Here is a 19,311-nt window from a genome sequence, read left to right on the forward strand (position 1 = left end):
TACTACATTACTGACACTAATGAATACAAACGAGCGCCTGTTGCTGGGTTCTTCACTACGATCCTCTGATTGTGTTTATCGTATTTTTCATTAGCCTGACGTGGTGGAGCTGGAGGACGACACCAGGTTATTGATGGAGGCCATTAGCCTTGAGCCGAGCCTGTCAATACGAGTCGGCCGAACACCCAACACGACTCTGGGATTGAATTTAAAACCTTCTCCTGAATCCCTGCCGCCAACCGTCCAGCCGTCGCCGCTCGCAAACGAGCTCGTGATTTAGTGCCGACCTCCGCCGAGAAATGTGGGAGGAAACAGGAGCAAGGTTTGTAAAATGATGTTGATGAATGTGTGGATGGAAAGAAAACGTGGTTTTGAATGAAAAACATCGTGTTTTCATGTTTTGTTTAACAAATATCTTCACTTTTTACAAACGTTCTCTTCGACCTGACGACCATTTGGTTCATTTTACATGTGATGGTCCAGTCGGACCTTCAAACTTAACGATCGCGTCACTAATTTTTGTCAATAAAGTTGTAAATGGATGGAATGTAAGACGATCGATCGAGCTTTATTGATCGCTTTGGGAAATTCTTGATCTGGAAACGATGGTGAAACGTTGAAGTCTACGAACAAAAGAAAACAAATCAAATAAAAACGCTCGAGGTTCGAGTCGTCGTCTGGTTCTGTTCAATCATTGATCGATTTGTGTAAAAGTTCTATTAAATATATTTGAAAAGTGTATTAGATTTGATTATTATAGAAAAAACAGCATAAGGGTCAAAACGAACCTGTATCTCAATGATTAACAACTATTTTTTCCGATATTGCTTCACTTTTATCTACAAACATTATCCTTTTCACGACAAACAGTTTGATCCTCTCACTGGTCACAGGACGGTTTAGTTGAAGCTTCACGTCCAACGATAGAAGGTCAAGGTCGACCTGTAGATGAACTCGTATCGAAGTATGTAACGTTTACGTTGAAGCTCGATGGACGAAGAACAAAAAAGGAGCAGGTAGTAGTCCCTGTGGCCAGGTGTGTGTTTGCAGTTTCTACTGTTGGTTCTGTTGTGTTGCTGGAATGAAGTGAAACATCGGAAACTTCTCACTTCGACCTCCAGTGATGGACGACGTCAGCCATGTTTGTAGTTCTTGTCATTCACAAGGAACTGTAGCATGTTTTGAACATTTCTACGAAACAAACGTTTTAACAAAAAGTGTCAAAACCAACTTCATCAACATTGAAAACACTTTTTCACTTTTTACTTTTGACCTCATTTTAAGATTCTAGAGAAGAAAATGGCAAATTTACATGTATTATAATTAAAATGTAACTACTTAAAATAAAATAAAAAGATGTTTTTCTGACTTTAAAAAGGTTTTGTTATATTTTATTTAACATGAATTACATCTTAAATCTGATAGAAAAGCTTTTAAATATTACCAATAAGAAGGAAAATAAAGGAAAGACAGTTTTTTAACACGTTATATTTAAAGTTTAACTAGTAATAACATGTTTATATAAAGACATGTTGGTCAATTTTAAGAAAGTTTCTTCAGGCAACATCACACCAAACTCTTGCAGGAGCAAAGGTCTCAAGCCAGCAGACGATCGAGAGTTAAAGTCATTTCTCGCCTTAAATGTCGACAAAGTTTCAAGTAAAAAAAAATCCTCTTTCACGGCGTGAGGTTCGATAAAACAATGATGGTTTTGATCGTGTCTTTTTCTTCACATTTCTCGCTCCGGCAGCTTCGTTTACTCGAGCAAACCTTCGAGGAACAAAGTGCAAACGTGATGAAGGAACGAAGTCATGATCCACTGATGGTCGTGATGGTCGACGCACATGTTTCCGGCATCTTGATCCCGCCACGCTACGCTTGACGAAGACCCGCCTTCCCGTCGACGCCACCCCCGGGGTCGGCTCTCGCTCCTGTCCTCCCCTCGACCCCCGACCAGCCCTCCTTTCTTTCCACTCAGCTCTTTCGCTCGCTCTTCACCGCCTCGCTAATTAGCCACATTAGCATTTCACAATCACGGCGAGCAGCGCCGCAAGGAGCCGCCGCGACCTCGGCTCAGGGGTCGCGCAGGGTTTAAGTGTGTGCACGTGTGAGCGTGTGCACGTGTGAGCGTGTGCACGTGTGAGCGTGAGAGCTTCCACTTATAAAGCAGACCATGAAAAAAAAAGGGAAGTTAGCGGAAAGATTTGTCTCGTAAGTGGAGAGACGTTGAAATAAGACGAACAACATTCATGATCAGAAGATCATTGATGTTGAAACCTTCATTTTTTCATTAAAAAAACATTGAATATTTTCAGGATTCTTTATTTTTACACATAGAGTTCAATATTGTAATTGCAATAATTGAAAAATAAATGTTCGAAATTGAATATTTTTTAATTCCTACTCTTTTAAATTCAATATACAATAGAGTCTCCAGACATGACCAACAGAGCCCTGAGCTACTGGATCATGTGCTTCTACGTTGTCACATGACCATAAGCGTCGCATGATTGGCTGATCGATCCAGTAGCTCACTGCTCTGTTGGTAATGTCTTGTGACTCTTTTTCACATTTTTATATTGAATTTAAAAGACTTGGAATAAAAAAACATTGCATTTAACAGATGGATTTATTGACCACTTAATAAAATATCTTTGGGAATAAAAATGTTATTTTTGAATGATTGGAATCAGAAAATCAAAGTATGTGTTAAAAATGTTTTTCAATTTTAAGAAATGACTGAATTAAATGATAAACATATAATAAAATATTTAAACTTCCAATCATGCGCGTCAGAAACAAATGATGCTTCCAATATCCCCCAAAAATATCCATATTTTTATTTCTGAATTCAACAGCAGTGTGTCGTTTAGTTGTTTAATGGTTTATATTTCAATATAATTATATATTTTTATTAAATTAAGAAGTAACATGTTAATATTTACTCTGTTGAAATTAAACCTCCAGCCTCTAGATGGCAGCAGTAAATGGAAGAATTAAAGCCATCTGATCCCGGTGATGACTGAGAACGAGAGGATACAGTCAATTCAAATTTGAACATGCTAACTAACTAATATTGTTTTTTTTCATTTTCATTTTAACTTATATATTGAATAAAACTTGAGACTTAAATAAAATTTGACTACAAAGTGTTATTTTTATGCTAAAATAGTTTTTGTATTATTATGTTATTTACCGTCGAAAATTCCAAAACTCAAAGCGTAACGTAAACCCAAAGCTGTTGAATAATAAACTTTGTAAAGAAGGAAACAAAGACGTAAGTAACATCATCAGCGTTGATCAGATCCATCATTTAGTAGTTTTATGGTTTATATTTCAATACGATTATATATTTGTTTAAATTAGGAAGAAACATGCAAAGATTTACAGCATTTCTGTGTCGAAATGAAACCTCCAGCCTCTAGGTGGCAGCAGTAACTGTAAGAATTAAAGCCATCTGACCCCGGCGATGACTGAGAACGAGAGGATACAGTCGATGCCTTGGTTTTTAAGTCTATTCGCCCAAAAGTCAACAAACACAAGATGTCGCTAACATTCAGTTTTACCCTAAAATCATTGAGAAAACTGTGCAAGTGAAGCGAAATATAAAGAAAATCATCTCTGCTGACAAAAGCTCGCCGCCAATCAAAGTCACTCACAGGTGTGTCGGGCCGACAGGTGAGTCGAGTTAAAGCTGCTACAACAGGAAGTGCTGAACCACGAGCAGGAAACTCACCCGTTCTGCACCGAGCTGGGGTCGTAGGTCAACGTCATGCCGGGCTGTGGAGGAGAGGGTGAAAGGTCAGGAGTTGTGTTGTTGACTCACTACACACACATGTGTTTCTCACACGCCTCCTGATCACAAACAATGAGTGGACGCCAGCGTTTGTGTAGTAAAAACAAAGGATTAATTTCTCTGTCTTCGTGTGCGTCTTTGAACACAAACACAAAAGCGAGGATTCTACACAAAAGAATCACACACACATCCCATAATTCTCCTGATCAGTTTCCACACTTTCAAGTAAAAGATTCTTGATCCGTCGTCTCAAAATGACACACACGTCATGTTCTTGTGTTTTCTTTCAAAGTGCTTGTGTTTCAATCCTACACAATATTGTGTAACTACATTCAGATCCTTCAGCGAGCGCCGGGTTGTCTTTTCTTTCATCGCTGTACTGTGTGTTTTTGTGTGCCTGCTCGCTGTAGTTTTTGTGTTGTATTCACGAGTGTGTGTCTGTTTGTGTGTGTCTGTGTGTTTGTGTGTGTGTTTGTGTGTGTCTGTGTGTGTGTGCGTGTGTGTGTCTCTGTGTGTGCGTGTGTGTGTGTGTGTGTGTTTGTGTGTGTGTGTGTCTGTGTGTGTGCGTGTGTGTCTCTGTGTGTGCGTGTGTGTGTGTCTGTGTGTTTGTGTGTGGGTGTGTGTGTGTGTGTGTGTGTCTGTGTGTTTGTGTGTGTGCGTGTGTGTGTGTGTCTCTGTGTGTGCGTGTGTGTGTGTCTGTGTGTTTGTGTGTGGGTGTGTGTGTGTGTGTGTCTGTGTGTTTGTGTGTGTGTGTGTGTGTGTGTGTGTCTGTGTGTTTGTGTGTGTGCGTGTGCGTGTGTGTGTGTGTCTCTGTGTGTGCGTGTGTGTGTGTCTGTGTGTTTGTGTTTGTCTGTGTGTGTGCGTGTGTGTGTGTCTCTGTGTGTCAAGTGTGTGTGTGTCTGTGTGTTTGTGTGTGGGGGTGTGTGTGTGTGTGTCTGTGTGTGTGTGTGTGTGTGCATGTGTGTGTGTGTGTGTGTGTGTGTGTTTACTGAACCTAAAATTGGGGAAAAGACACAGGAGTCACTGAGGAGTCAAACATCTCATTGTGGATGAGCCGTAACATTATGACCGCCACATTTGTGCTGAGTCAGCGTGAGAAACAACACGTGGAATATAAACGACGCGTCAACAAGAGAATATTTAGGATAGAAATCGTTTTATCTGTCGCCAGCTCTCGCTACTTTCTCCGAGTCCGTCTGATTCTAACTTCCTTGGATCTGCTTCCACTGAACATCACTGGTGTCGTCGGTGTGCGAGCGAGTGATGTTGTCGAGAAGTTGTCGAGAGCAATGTCAGCATCGACGGCGTTCACTTTCACTTCCTCTGTAAATTATCGCTTCTTCGCCGTCGACGCCACGTCTGGATCTAAACGTGGATCTCGAGTCTAAACGTTTGAACAGAAGCGAAAAACGCTGCCTTTAATAAAAGCGAGTTGATCGTCTTTAATACGTTCTTGTCGTCTTTCATTCGCTCAAAAGCTCTTTTCTAATCAGCCTCGGGATCTTCTTCTGCTGAACCAGCCGACAGGAAGTGAAGAGTTTCTCTGAAACCGTCAGACGGAGTTCAACACCATTTGCTGCGAAAATGACGAATCTCGCTTTTCCGTGTGTTAGACGAGGAAACGTCTTCTCATGAAACGTCTTCTCATGAAACGTCTTCTCATGAAACGTCTTCTCATGAAACGTCTTCTCATGAAACGTCTTCTCATGAAACGTCTTCTCATGAAACGTCTTCTCATGAAACGTCTTCTCATGAAACGTCTTCTCATGAAGAGAAAGATTTCAACCGTTTTTGCTGAATTTAATAAAGACAGGAAATGGTCGTCACATGCTCTTATTTTTGTTTTCTCACTTCCTGTTTCTGTCCCTCGAGCTTCAACAAAGTCAGACGCACAGATTTTCTTGGACATTATCGGAGTTCTAAGGCTCGAGGATCCAGATATTTATAAATATCAGGAGCCTTTTAGGGGTTTTATGCACAAATAACGTGCTGAGCCTCCTTTTACACAAAAGTATCAACACTCAAAAGAGCTAAAAAGTTCATAATTTGTTAACACATAATTATTTATTTATTATTATTATTAATAAGTTTTCATTCACTAAACTGAAGTTCTATTTTAAGAATTAAGACAGCATCCATCATTTTAAAATAAATATTTTAATTCGCTATTTTACGCTTCAGATAAAAAATTTAAGGAATTATGAGCTTGTTTTTAAAATATAACAAAGAAAATGATTCTGATGCTTCAAGTCAACTTTTAAAAGTCAGGAAGATTTTTGATCAAAGTGAAGCCGCAGAAATAAAAGAAGCTGAAAACACGGAGCTCGTCTGCACTGTTTAAATAAAGTTTGTTCACACAGGTTTAAACGCATGAATATTAACTGTTAATCCAGTTTAAATTCATGTTTTTTTCATTTGTTTGTTCTGATCACCGGGAGGAAAATCAGGGACTCATTTAAATATGATTTAAATATGTAAATGAGGCGTGGAAAGGGACGAACAAGTCTGTGATTAATTCTATGTTGATGTACGAAGGAAAAGTGCAAATTCTTGCCGCGCACAGATTCATGTGAATATTCTTGGGCTGTTTTATCTTCAGGATTTAAGTTCGGACGCATTCAGTAGAACATCTACGAACTTCTTAGTACACGAGGCTCCTGGACTTTACAGTCTATGTTCTTCCTGGACTGTTTATTACTGGAAATAGTGAAATACTGTCATATTAATGAGCTGTTTATAGTGATATTAATCCAAATATCTCATTGTTAAAACCTCACTAATGGCTACATTCAAGATAAAATCATAAAAATGTTGTTTTTTACACCAAATAAACGAAATAAATTTGCCTAATTTATGATCAAACTATGTGGTATAAACCAGGGGTCCCCAAAATGTTTGATCTGATCAGGGGTCAGTTTGTGACAGAAAAAATGTGACGATCACAAACATCTGTTGTTTTCCAGAGAGAGACACACATTAAAAAAACATTTTTCGGTTTGCAACAGGAAAAAAGTCACAGTTTGTAAAATAAAAAAAAACTTCTTCACCAGAAAAAAGATCCAAGAACATCAACTGTTTACATTTTTAGGTCTTAACAAACTACCTGGTTCAGAAGATGATGAACATTATATTGATCTCCTCAAATTAGAGGCTCTTATATTTATATATTTATACATTGGGCTCCGAACATGACGACACGTCCATCAACGATCTTCAGCGAAACACTTTAGATCCAAATAATCTTGTTCTAAGGACTGACCCCTGAGGTACGCCACGCTGGCTCTAAAGCCACCTGAACCTCCGACCTTCAGTTCTGATGCAGTCTCGTGGGTCAGCATGACTCACCTCTCCGTCACGGGTCCAAGGTCGTCCGTTCTGGGGATACTTGACCTGCGTCTGCCTCTTCTTCTGACCGCCGTCCGCGAACTTGCACAGCAGCGGCTCCGCGGGGGCTGCGGACCAGACAAAGACAGTTGAAGAAGAGATGGAGGTTCAGTTCTGAACAACACTGATCATCAGTTTCAGATCCTGGACAAACATTTCTGGACCAATGAGAGACGACGTTACTGAGATCAAGTGAGACACAAACAAACCTCAGACGACCTGAAGGACCAAACAAAGGTTATTTATCAGGTATACTTTTATTTTGAAACATGTTGTTTGGAAATGTGATAGAACTGTTTTCAAATTAAAACATGTACTTTAAATTTGTGATGAATAATAAAGTTGAAGAACAATTTTGAAGAGATTTAAACCTTAAATGCTAAATAAGTCTTTAAAATAATTTCAGTTACTTTCTTAACTGCAGGTGCAACATCATCCATCCATCTGTCTATACATCCATCCATCTGTCTATACATCCATCCTTATATACATCCATCCATCTGTCTATACATCCATCCATCTGTCTATACATCCATCAGTCCTTATATACATCCATCCATTTATACATCCGGCCACCTTTTTTTTATATACATCCATCCATCTGTCTATACATCCATCCATCTGTCTATACATCCATCCATCTGTCTTTACATCCATCCATCTGTCTATACATCCATCCTTATATACATCCATCCATCTGTCTTTACATCCATCCATCTGTCTATACATCCATCCTATATACATCCATCCATCTGTCTATACATCCATCAATCCTTATATACATCCATCCATTTATACATCCTGCCACCTTTTTCATATACATCCATTATTACATCCATCAATCCATTTATAAATCCATTCATCCTGTTATACATCCATCCATCTTTCTATACATCCATCCATTTATACATCCATCCATCCTGTTATGCATCCATCCATCCATCCGCCCATCCTTCTATACATTAATCCATCCATCCATCATGCATTTATACATCCTCAGATCCATCTATACATCCATCCATTCATCCACCTATGCTTCTATATTTCAATCCAACTTCTATACATCCATCCATCCACCAATCCTTCTATACATACATCTATAAATCCATCCTTCTATCCATCCATATCCCTTTAAATTCATCCCTCTATACATCAATCCATCCTTCCAAACATCGATCCATCCATCATTCTATACATCCATCAATATACTCTATAAAGTCAGTTCACTCACTCTGGCTAGAAACGTGTCGTCCCTGATCCTCACTACAGCATCAGTGAACATAAAACTTCTCACAAACTGACTCTGACTCTCAACAAGAAAGTATTTGTTGGATGCTTCGCTGTAATCAGAGAACAAAACATGAATCATCCTAATGATCTTTTGTACAAACGTCTGAGGCTCAATCAACGTTTGTTTTGTATTCATTCAGGTTCTCGCTGATGAAGGAAGAGATAATTCATTCGCTTTCGTCTGGAGAAGCTTCGTCGCAATCAGGAGCAGAAAGATCCGAACGCCTGGAACAACATCACCTTTGGACGTGATCCCAGAGCTGCAGCCGATCACTGATTACAACCTTCATGTTGTTGTTCATGTGACCCCCGCGGCTCATCCAACATGCATCCAACATCCAGTGATGAGTTCAGGCGCCTTCGTTCTCGTCATGAAGATAGAATACACTTGGAAGATGAATAAAGAAAACTCTGAGGACTTCCTGTTGACAGTCATGTGATGGATGTGTTCGAGCAGGAGAGAAATATGTCGCTCGTCCATAAATCTGACTCAGAGGATCCTGTGATCCATCAGACGAAGGCTCGAGCAGACATCACTCAACGATCCTCGCACACCTGATCGACCACCGTCGCTGATCCAGGACCTGGCTTTTATTAACCACTGAGGACCATGGGCTTAGATTTGAAGGATCCATAATATTGAAACTCATACTGTAACGTGATGAGAAGAACATCCATCCATCTTTCTACCATCCCTCCTTCTATCCAACCATACATTATGCCTCTGTAATCCATTCATCCATTCTTTTACCTTTATCCATCCATCCTTTCCTCTCCCATGCATTCATCATTTTTTCATCTCTCCATCCATCCATCCATCCATCCATCCATCCATCCATCCATCCATCCATCCAGCCATCCATCCATCCATCCATCCATCCATCCATCCATCCATCCATCCATCCATCCATCCATCCATCCATCCATCCATCCATCCATCCATCAATCCGTCCGTCCGTCCGTCCGTCCGTCCGTCCGTCCGTCCGTCCATCCATCCATCCATCCATCCATCCATCCATCCATCCATCCATCCATCCATCCATCCATCCATCCATCCATCCATCCATCAATCCTAACATACATATATCCATTTATACATATACATTATACATCCAACTATCCTTCTATAAATCAACCCATACAACCATAAATATCCCTCTATACATCCATTTGTTCCCTCTATACATCCATCTACCCATTTATACATCCAATTGTTCCCTCTATACATCCATCTACCCATTTATACATCCAATTGTTCCCTCTATACATCCATCTACCCATTTATACATCCAATTGTTCCCTATATACATCCATCTACCCCTCTATACATCCATTTGTTCCCTCTATACATCCATCTACCCATCTATACATCCATCTACCCCTCTATACATCCATTTGTTCCCTCTATACATCCATCCATCCCTCTATACATCCACCCATCCCTTTATACATCAGTCAATCACTCTATAAATCCATTCATCCCTCTAAACATCCATCCATCCCTATATACATTCATCCCTCTATACACCCATTCATCCCTCTATCCATCCATCCATCCATCCTTCCATCTATACATCCATCCATCCCTCTATACATCCATCCATCCCTCTATACACCCATTCATCCCTCTATCCATCCATCCATCCATCCTTCCATCTATACATCCATCCATCCCTCTATACATCCATCCATCCCTCTATACATCCATCCATCCCTCTTTACATCATCCATCCCTCTATACATCTATTAATCCCTCTATACATCCATCAATCCCTCTATACATCATTCATCCCTCTATACATCTATTAGTCCCTCTTTACATCCATCCATCTCTCTAAACATCCATCCATCCCTCTATACATCCATCCATCCCTCTTTACATCCATCCATCCCTCTTTACATCCATCCATCTCTCCAAACATCCACCCATCCCTCTTTACATCCATCCATCTCTCTAAACATCCATCCATCTCTCTATACATCCATCCATCCCTCTATACATCCATCCATCCCTCTATACATCCATCCATCCCTCTATACCTCCATCTTTAGCAGAAAAGCTTCATCTGAATGAACTTGTGATAATGAAGGTAAACGAACAGTTGATCCTTCAACAAGCAGCTCTAACTAACACCGTTTCTCCTCGTGCCCCCAGTGAGTGAATCAGCTGCAGCTCTTAAATCAAGCTGCCAGGACGTGACGCCGAACCCTCGCCGTCTGTCCTTCATTTCCATTTTCTCCATGTACGTCTCAACCTTTCTTGCTATCTATATCTGACGGCTGTGTATCTCCATCCCTCCTCCTTTAATGTCACTTTCAGTGGCGCCTCAGCCGTCCTTGTTCTGCCACCACATTCATTACGAGACCCTTCACTCCACGCCGCCCCCCGACATTCCTTATGTGCCGCCACGTCCACGCTGATCCTGGATCTGTGCAGCGCTGGACGAAACCACCAGAGACGAGGTTTTCAGAGCATGTTTGTGACTCAGAATGAGATCAAACAAGCATCAGTTCAGATTCAACTCATGAACAAACGTGTGTTAAGTTGAGTTGAACACGTGAAATATCTGATGGATAAAGTGCTAAAAAGGTCGTTGTCACCATAAAAACTGTTCTAAAGATTTAACAAAGGAGTTCAAAAAAGATGTTTACTCTGTTGCAATGCATTGTGGGATTACATTTTCATGTATAGAATTCATCGTTAGTTGTGCAGAGTACAGTGCGAGCGAGAAACAAACCTTAACTCTTGTATAGTTAAAGCACTAATATGTAGGATTTAAAACTTGGTTCACGGCTCCCCCAGTGTCAGAACAATGTAACTGCATTTTATTTTACAAAACAAGATAAATATCATGTCGTGTCAGTTTCTCGTTTCATCTTCTTGATAACTTGAAAATGTCTCCCAGTATTTCAGTACTGAGTAAAAAAAACTGTCTGAAGACAATAAAATATCAAAATATTACATCATATGAATAAAATGTATCATTATTATTATCATTATTATTATCCTCATAATACTTATTATTATTATTATTAGTAGTATTAACATGGCTAATAGTTGATAATGTTTGATGTTATTTGCTTCTTAATGTCTTACAAAAGTTGTTCTTATCAGACTGATAAACTTTGTCGGACGTAGCCATTAGCTCAACAGTGCAACACACCGAGGGCGTTCTCTATAAAATGGATGCATTATAATGCACTGGAGTGTTTGAAAATTAATAACAAACATCACCGAACGATCTGAAGGTCGCGCAGTTGAACAAACACAACAACAGCCTTTATGTGAAGCGAGAGACAAACGGCAAAGCAACCCACGCTCGTGTCGCACGAAAACAATATTGTCGTCCATTAAAGTGTTGTGTAACCGCAGGACCATGAGCTCCTCGCTCACCTGTCATGCCTGGAGGAGTTTTCAAGAATTTCCCGTTGAAGTTTTGAATCACGACGTCGCACTTTTCTGTCGATTCCATCCTGAGAGAAAGAAAGACGAGAAGAAATGTTAAAGTTTCCTTCCATTCACGATTAAAACTCTAGTTTTATGTCTCAATTACTTCCTTGAATTATTTAGTTTCTCATGTGATCCTGAAGCAGCGACTCCTGGTGACGGTTCAAGTGTTTTCTTGACGATAAAAACTCGAACTTGAATAAATGACAATAAAACTTGTTTATGTTTGTTATTCTCAGACAAACATAAACAACATTTTTGTTCGAGTAAAACTTCATATGCTAATTGTCCTTTGTTAACAAAACCAATAATTACAAAAGTGTTGGTACAAATACCTCTTACTGCTGTATCTGTCGCTCTTTTAGGTACAATTAGCGTGACGTGCCTTTGTAGTATTACTAACGAGAAATACCATGGAGACTCCCCGAGTTATACGAGTTTTATAGAGTAATACAACAGTTCTGTGTAGAGTAATAATACCCGGCCTTGGGACGTGTAAAACAGAGACTGGCGGAGCAATACTACTGAGACTTGTAAAGTAATATTTCCGAGCCTCCAGAGTAATACTATGGCACCTTGCAGAGAAATACTACTGAGACTTACAGAGTTATACTTTGTAACCTTGCAGAGTAACACTATGGAGTCTTGCGGAGTAATACTACTGAGACTTACAGATTAATATTAAGGAGCCTTCAGAGTAATACTTTGAAATCTTGGAGAGTAAAACTACTGAGACTTACAGTGTTACACTTTGTAACCTTACAGAGTAACACTATGGAGTCTTGCGGAGTAATACTACTGAGACTCACAGAGTAATATTAAGGAACCTTCAGTGTAATACTTTGATACCCTGCAGAGTAAAACTACCGAGGCTTACAGAGTAATAATATAAAAACTTTGCAGAGTAATACTACTGAAGCTTACAGAATAATACTATGAGACCTTGCAGAGTAATACTACTGAGCCTCGCAGAGTAATACTAGGGGAATCATGGAGTAAAACTATGGATTGTAGCAGCTTGGTAGTTTATCAAAGTGGTACTGAAACAGTTTGGGACAGATGTGTGTACTACATTAAACCAGTTGAAGGTCAGGAAGTACAACCAGAATGATACATTAGGCCGATGGTGATTTTTGAGGAAATACAAGTATCTTGAGTGTATCTTATCGATGGAAAACAAGGTCGTGTCCTACAAAAGAGGACAACTTTTTGAGAACCACGGTCTCAGACTAGAGTTTCAGTGGAAGTTTGAGGTGTTTCATCGGATCCATCATCTCAAACTCCACAATCATCTGTGAACACTGAACGATTTGTTCTTATGGATTGTGAGGCAAATCCCCGACACGCAGGGTTGAGCCGCGATGGTTTTTCTTCGGGGTTTCCTCGCCTTTGTCCGTTAAAAAGCTGCTTCCACTGAGATCTGCTGTGAGTCGTGTTCTCTTTGTCGGATCCATTCAGCGGCGCCGTCCAATCACGGCTCCGGGACTAATTGCCTGCTTGGCAAGAGCAGCTCAGTGAGATAGAAACTCACGATCAGAGAGATTGTGTTCGGGGTTCAGGGTCTGGTTCTCCTGGAGGAGCTGCTGACCCTGAATGAAGACCCGACTGTTTTATAATGTGTGTAACTGAGAAGATCAACACACGAGTCACTGGACACACAAGTCTGAGTGAGGATACAACACCATATTTAGTGTAGTATTGTCCAGTACTTGACTCTGGTGTTGTGATAGTGTAGTAACAAGTATATATGTTTAGTATTGTCCAGTACTTGACCCTGGTGTTGTGATAGTGTAGTAACAAGTATATATGTGTAGTATTGTCCAGTACTTGACTCTGGTGTTGTGATAGTGTAGTAACAAGTATATATGTGTAGTATTGTCTAGTACTTGACTCTGGAGGTTGTGATAGTGTAGTAACAAGTATATATGTGTAGTATTGTCCAGTACTTGACTCTGGTGTTGTGATAGTGTAGTAACAAGTATATATGTTTAGTATTGTCCAGTACTTGACTCTTGTGTTGTGATAGTGTAGTAACAAGTATATATGTGTAGTATTGTCCAGTACTTGACTCTGGTGTTGTGATAGTGTAGTAACAAGTATATATGTGTAGTATTGTCCAGTACTTGACTCTGGTGTTGTGATAGTGTAGTAACAAGTATATATGTGTAGTATTGTCCAGTACTTGACTCTGGTGTTGTGATAGTGTAGTAACAAGTATATATGTGTAGTATTGTCCAGTACTTGACTCTGGTGTTGTGATAGTGTAGTAACAAGTATATATGTGTAGTATTGTCCAGTACTTGACTCTAGTGTTGTGATAGTGTAGTAACAAGTATATATGTGTAGTATTGTCCAGTACTTGACTCTAGTGTTGTGATAGTGTAGTAACAAGTATATATGTGTAGTATTGTCCAGTACTTGACTCTGGTGTTGTGATAGTGTAGTAACAAGTATATATGTGTAGTATTGTCCAGTACTTGACTCTGGTGTTGTGATAGTGTAGTAACAAGTATATATGTGTAGTATTGTCCAGTACTTGACTCTGGTGTTGTGATAGTGTAGTAACAAGTATATATGTGTAGTATTGTCCAGTACTTGACTCTGGTGTTGTGACAGTGTAGTAACAAGTATATATGTGTAGTATTGTCCAGTACTTGACTCTGGTGTTGTGATAGTGTAGTAACAAGTATATATGTGTAGTATTGTCCAGTACTTGACTCTGGTGTTGTGACAGTGTAGTAACAAGTATATATGTGTAGTATTGTCCAGTACTTGACTCTGGTGTTGTGACAGTGTAGTATAGAATAGAATAGAATAGAATAGAAAGGCTTTATTCATCCCCAGAGGGGAAACACACTTTCACAACAGCGCAGTTGGAAGAAAATAAAGTGCAAGGAGAAAGAAATAGTACAAGAGATAATACAAAATAAAATAAAAACTATCTTAAAAATATACAAATTATTTACAAAATTAGAAATTGACACTATTAACAAAATAAAATAGAATAAAAATAAAATAAAATAGAAATAAAAAACGGAAAAAAAATAAAATAAAAAGCAAACAAGAAGAAAAACACGCTACGGATTAGCATCAGGATATTTAAAGTAGAGAGTTAAATATCCTGACACCAGTTGGGATGAAGGACCTTCTATAACGCTCCGTCCTACACTGGGGGGTCTGAGCCCCTGAAGGAGCTGCTCCTCCACGGTCAGGTGCAGTGGGTGGAGAGTGTTGTCCCTGATGGAGGAGAGTCTGGAGAGTGTCCTCCTCTCTCCCACCTCCTCCACCTCCTCCAGCGAGTCCAGCGAGCGACAGGACAGAGCCTCGTGACCAGCCTGTTCAGTATATATGTGTAGTATTGTCCAGTACTTGACTCTGGTGTTGTGATAGTGTAGTAACAAGTATATATGTGTAGTATTGTCCAGTACTTGACTCTGGTGTTGTGATAGTGTAGTAACAAGTATATATGTGTAGTATTGTCCAGTACTTGACTCTGGTGTTGTGATAGTGTAGTAACAAGTATATATGTGTAGTATTGTCCAGTACTTGACTCTGGTGTTGTGATAGTGTAGTAACAAGTATATATGTGTAGTATTGTCCAGTACTTGACTCTGGTGTTGTGATAGTGTAGTAACAAGTATATATGTGTAGTATTGTCCAGTACTTGACTCTGGTGTTGTGATAGTGTAGTAACACGTATATATGTGTAGTATTGTCCAGTACTTGACTCTGGTGTTGTGATAGTGTAGTAGCAAGTATATATGTGTAGTATTGTCCAGTACTTGACTCTGGTGTTGTGATAGTGTAGTAACAAGTATATATGTGTAGTATTGTCCAGTACTTGACTCTGGTGTTGTGATAGTGTAGTAACAAGTATATATGTGTAGTATTGTCCAGTACTTGACTCTGGTGTTGTGATAGTGTAGTAACAAGTATATATGTGTAGTATTGTCCAGTACTTGACTCTGGTGTTGTGATAGTGTAGTAACAAGTATATATGTGTAGTATTGTCCAGTACTTGACTCTGGTGTTGTGATAGTGTAGTAACAAGTATATATGTGTAGTATTGTCCAGTACTTGACTCTGGTGTTGTGATAGTGTAGTAACAAGTATATATGTGTAGTATTGTCCAGTACTTGACTCTGGTGTTGTGATAGTGTAGTAACAAGTATATATGTGTAGTATTGTCCAGTACTTGACTCTGGTGTTGTGATAGTGTAGTAACAAGTATATATGTGTAGTATTGTCCAGTACTTGACTCTGGTGTTGTGATAGTGTAGTAACAAGTATATATGTGTAGTATTGTCCAGTACTTGACTCTGGTGTTGTGATAGTGTAGTAACACGTATATATGTGTAGTATTGTCCAGTACTTGACTCTGGTGTTGTGATAGTGTAGTAGCAAGTATATATGTGTAGTATTGTCCAGTACTTGACTCTGGTGTTGTGATAGTGTAGTAACAAGTATATATGTGTAGTATTGTCCAGTACTTGACTCTGGTGTTGTGATAGTGTAGTAACAAGTATATATGTGTAGTATTGTCCAGTACTTGACTCTGGTGTTGTGATAGTGTAGTAACAAGTATATATGTGTAGTATTGTCCAGTACTTGACTCTGGTGTTGTGATAGTGTAGTAACACGTATATATGTGTAGTATTGTCCAGTACTTGACTCTGGTGTTGTGATAGTGTAGTAGCAAGTATATATGTGTAGTATTGTCCAGTACTTGACTCTGGTGTTGTGATAGTGTAGTAGCAAGTATATATGTGTAGTATTGTCCAGTACTTGACTCTGGTGTTGTGATAGTGTAGTAACAAGTATATATGTGTAGTATTGTCCAGTACTTGACTCTGGTGTTGTGATAGTGTAGTAACAAGTATATATGTGTAGTATTGTCCAGTACTTGACTCTGGTGTTGTGATAGTGTAGTAACACGTATATATGTGTAGTATTGTCCAGTACTTGACTCTGGTGTTGTGATAGTGTAGTAGCAAGTATATATGTGTAGTATTGTCCAGTACTTGACTCTGGTGTTGTGATAGTGTAGTAGCAAGTATATATGTGTAGTATTGTCCAGTACTTGACTCTGGTGTTGTGATAGTGTAGTAACAAGTATATATGTGTAGTATTGTCCAGTACTTGACTCTGGTGTTGTGATAGTGTAGTAACAAGTATATATGTGTAGTATTGTCCAGTACTTGACTCTGGTGTTGTGATAGTGTAGTAACAAGTATATATGTGTAGTATTGTCCAGTACTTGACTCTGGTGTTGTGATAGTGTAGTAACAAGTATATATGTGTAGTATTGTCCAGTACTTGACTCTGGTGTTGTGATAGTGTAGTAACAAGTATATATGTGTAGTATTGTCCAGTACTTGACTCTGGTGTTGTGATAGTGTAGTAACAAGTAAATATATGTGTAGTATTGTCCAGTACTTGACTCTGGTGTTGTGATAGTGTAGTAACAAGTATATATGTGTAGTATTGTCCAGTACTTGACTCTGGTGTTGTGATAGTGTAGTAACAAGTATATATGTGTAGTATTGTCCAGTACTTGACTCTAGTGTTGTAGTATTTACAGACCACATGACACTTGATGAAGTCGTAACTACTTTCATTTGTTTTCAAACCAAAATATGTCCAAACATCAGCTTTAAAAGCTGCTGGACTCACTGTATCCTCTCGTCCTCAGTCATCTTTCTTACTTTAGCTGCGAAGGATGCAACGACTGCTGCCATCTAGAGGCCGAACGTTTAATTGCAACACAACAATCAACCAATGCATTGTGATTGTATAACTTAAATATAAATATACATCTACTGAAATATTTCCCATAAAGAACCATCATAAAAGAAATGTATTAAAATAAATTTAAGAAAAAATACAGGGGTGTGAAGTATTGATAAAGAAAAGCGAAAACAAAATTGCAGTTTTCAAGTGTATCAGTATTTTCTTAGAACTTGTAGTCTTGAACATAAACTGGAGATAAACCAGGTTCTTCTTCAGGGTAAACTTCCTGTGAGGGTCACATGACTCTGACGGGTTGTAACAGAAGAGTGTGACGACCTCAGGGTCTCTGAACACATAAGAAACAAACTCTGAGGTTCACCTGGCGAAGCCGACTCCTCTGCTCAGACCGTTGGCGTCCCTCAGGATCCTGGTGGAGATGACGTGACCGAAGGGCTTCAGCATGTTCTCCAGCTCCTGCTCGTCCATGTTCAGCGGCAGGTTGGAGATGTAGAGGTTGGTCGGGTCTTGTTCCTGTTGCTGCCGCAGAAAACCAGAGGAAGAAGTTCCGTGAGAGACTCGGACCGGAGCGAGAACACGAGGGAGCGGCGATCAAGAGATAAATATAACTTTATACATCGTGACTTTTCCGAAGCTCCCGCTCGTCAAGATCCAGATTTAATTCATAAAGATGTGAATATGAAACGAAAACATGGACGAACTTTGTGAAAAAATATAAATCAATAATAAAAATGTCGTAAATGTTTTTTCACTGTACTTGACTTTATTTTGTATACACTTTATGAAGTTTTCTTGAGATAAATGTGAGAAAAATGTACTTTATTATATTTTTAGTTGATATTTTGAGGGAGAGGGTTTAAAATATATACATTTTATATTATACATACATTCATAGATTATTATTATATTATATTATATTATATTATATTATATTATATTATATTATATTATATTATATTATATTATATTATTTTAATATCATTGCATTATATTAAAATCTATCTTCAGCAAAAAGAAAATAATTCATTTTCATTTTATTTACTTTAAAATTAATTTTGTGACGAAAAGTATTTCTAAGTAACTTCCAGTAGAACTTTATACATTTACACAAACGTTATGTTAAGAAAATAAAAGTATCTGAATCTCATTTCCAGCTGATTTGAGATTAAGAGTAAAACAACAAATACTTTTTATTGTTATTAGTATTTTTTAATTAAAAAAAAAAATAGTTATACGTATAAAATGTATTTGATTTGATTCTTGTTTTGAATTTACTTCCATCATAGTTTCTGTTCCAGATGTTGATCTAAATACATGTTACAAGTGATTTTAATTATTTATTTAATGCTATTAGATTTAATTATTTTTATTTTTCGTTCATGGCTGTTAAAAATAATGTTATTAATAATAATAATAAGTATTTTCCTCTCCTAACTATTAATATTATAATTTACAAACATTCTTTACATACTTCTTAACATAAATGTACGTCAATATAAAATCTTTTTCTTCCTCATTGATCACATTTTAATTATTTTCATTAATTCACATTTCAATGAATATTTACAAACACATTTCAATAAACTTATATAAAACCAGTTCAATGTTAATAAAACCATTGAAATGTTGCAAAATAATCTCATTT

At 38.4% G+C, this 19,311-nt stretch overlaps 2 protein-coding genes across 3 annotated transcripts in view; one reads left to right on the forward strand and one right to left on the reverse strand.

Moving 5' to 3' along the window:
- entpd3 (ectonucleoside triphosphate diphosphohydrolase 3) overlaps positions 1 to 19,311 on the forward strand; it is a 257,655-nt gene that overhangs the window by 44,032 nt on the left and 194,312 nt on the right. The gene's annotated exons all lie outside the window — the stretch shown is intronic.
- Positions 1 to 19,311, reverse strand: part of LOC148063041 (RNA-binding motif, single-stranded-interacting protein 3-like) — a 193,078-nt gene that overhangs the window by 23,625 nt on the left and 150,142 nt on the right. For both annotated transcript variants that reach the window (XM_087812117.1, XM_087812118.1), the window contains exons 5-8: positions 18,028 to 18,185; positions 11,865 to 11,944; positions 7,142 to 7,248; positions 3,737 to 3,780 (exon numbers count right to left, since the gene is read on the reverse strand). In XM_087812117.1, coding sequence (XP_087668243.1) covers positions 3,737 to 3,780; positions 7,142 to 7,248; positions 11,865 to 11,944; positions 18,028 to 18,185 — 389 coding nt within the window. The remainder of the gene's footprint in view (positions 1 to 3,736; positions 3,781 to 7,141; positions 7,249 to 11,864; positions 11,945 to 18,027; positions 18,186 to 19,311) is intronic.

The sequence above is a fragment of the Callionymus lyra genome, chromosome 17, assembly GCF_982586985.1.
Source record: "Callionymus lyra chromosome 17, fCalLyr1.hap1.1, whole genome shotgun sequence".
Taxonomy (NCBI): domain Eukaryota; kingdom Metazoa; phylum Chordata; class Actinopteri; order Syngnathiformes; family Callionymidae; genus Callionymus; species Callionymus lyra.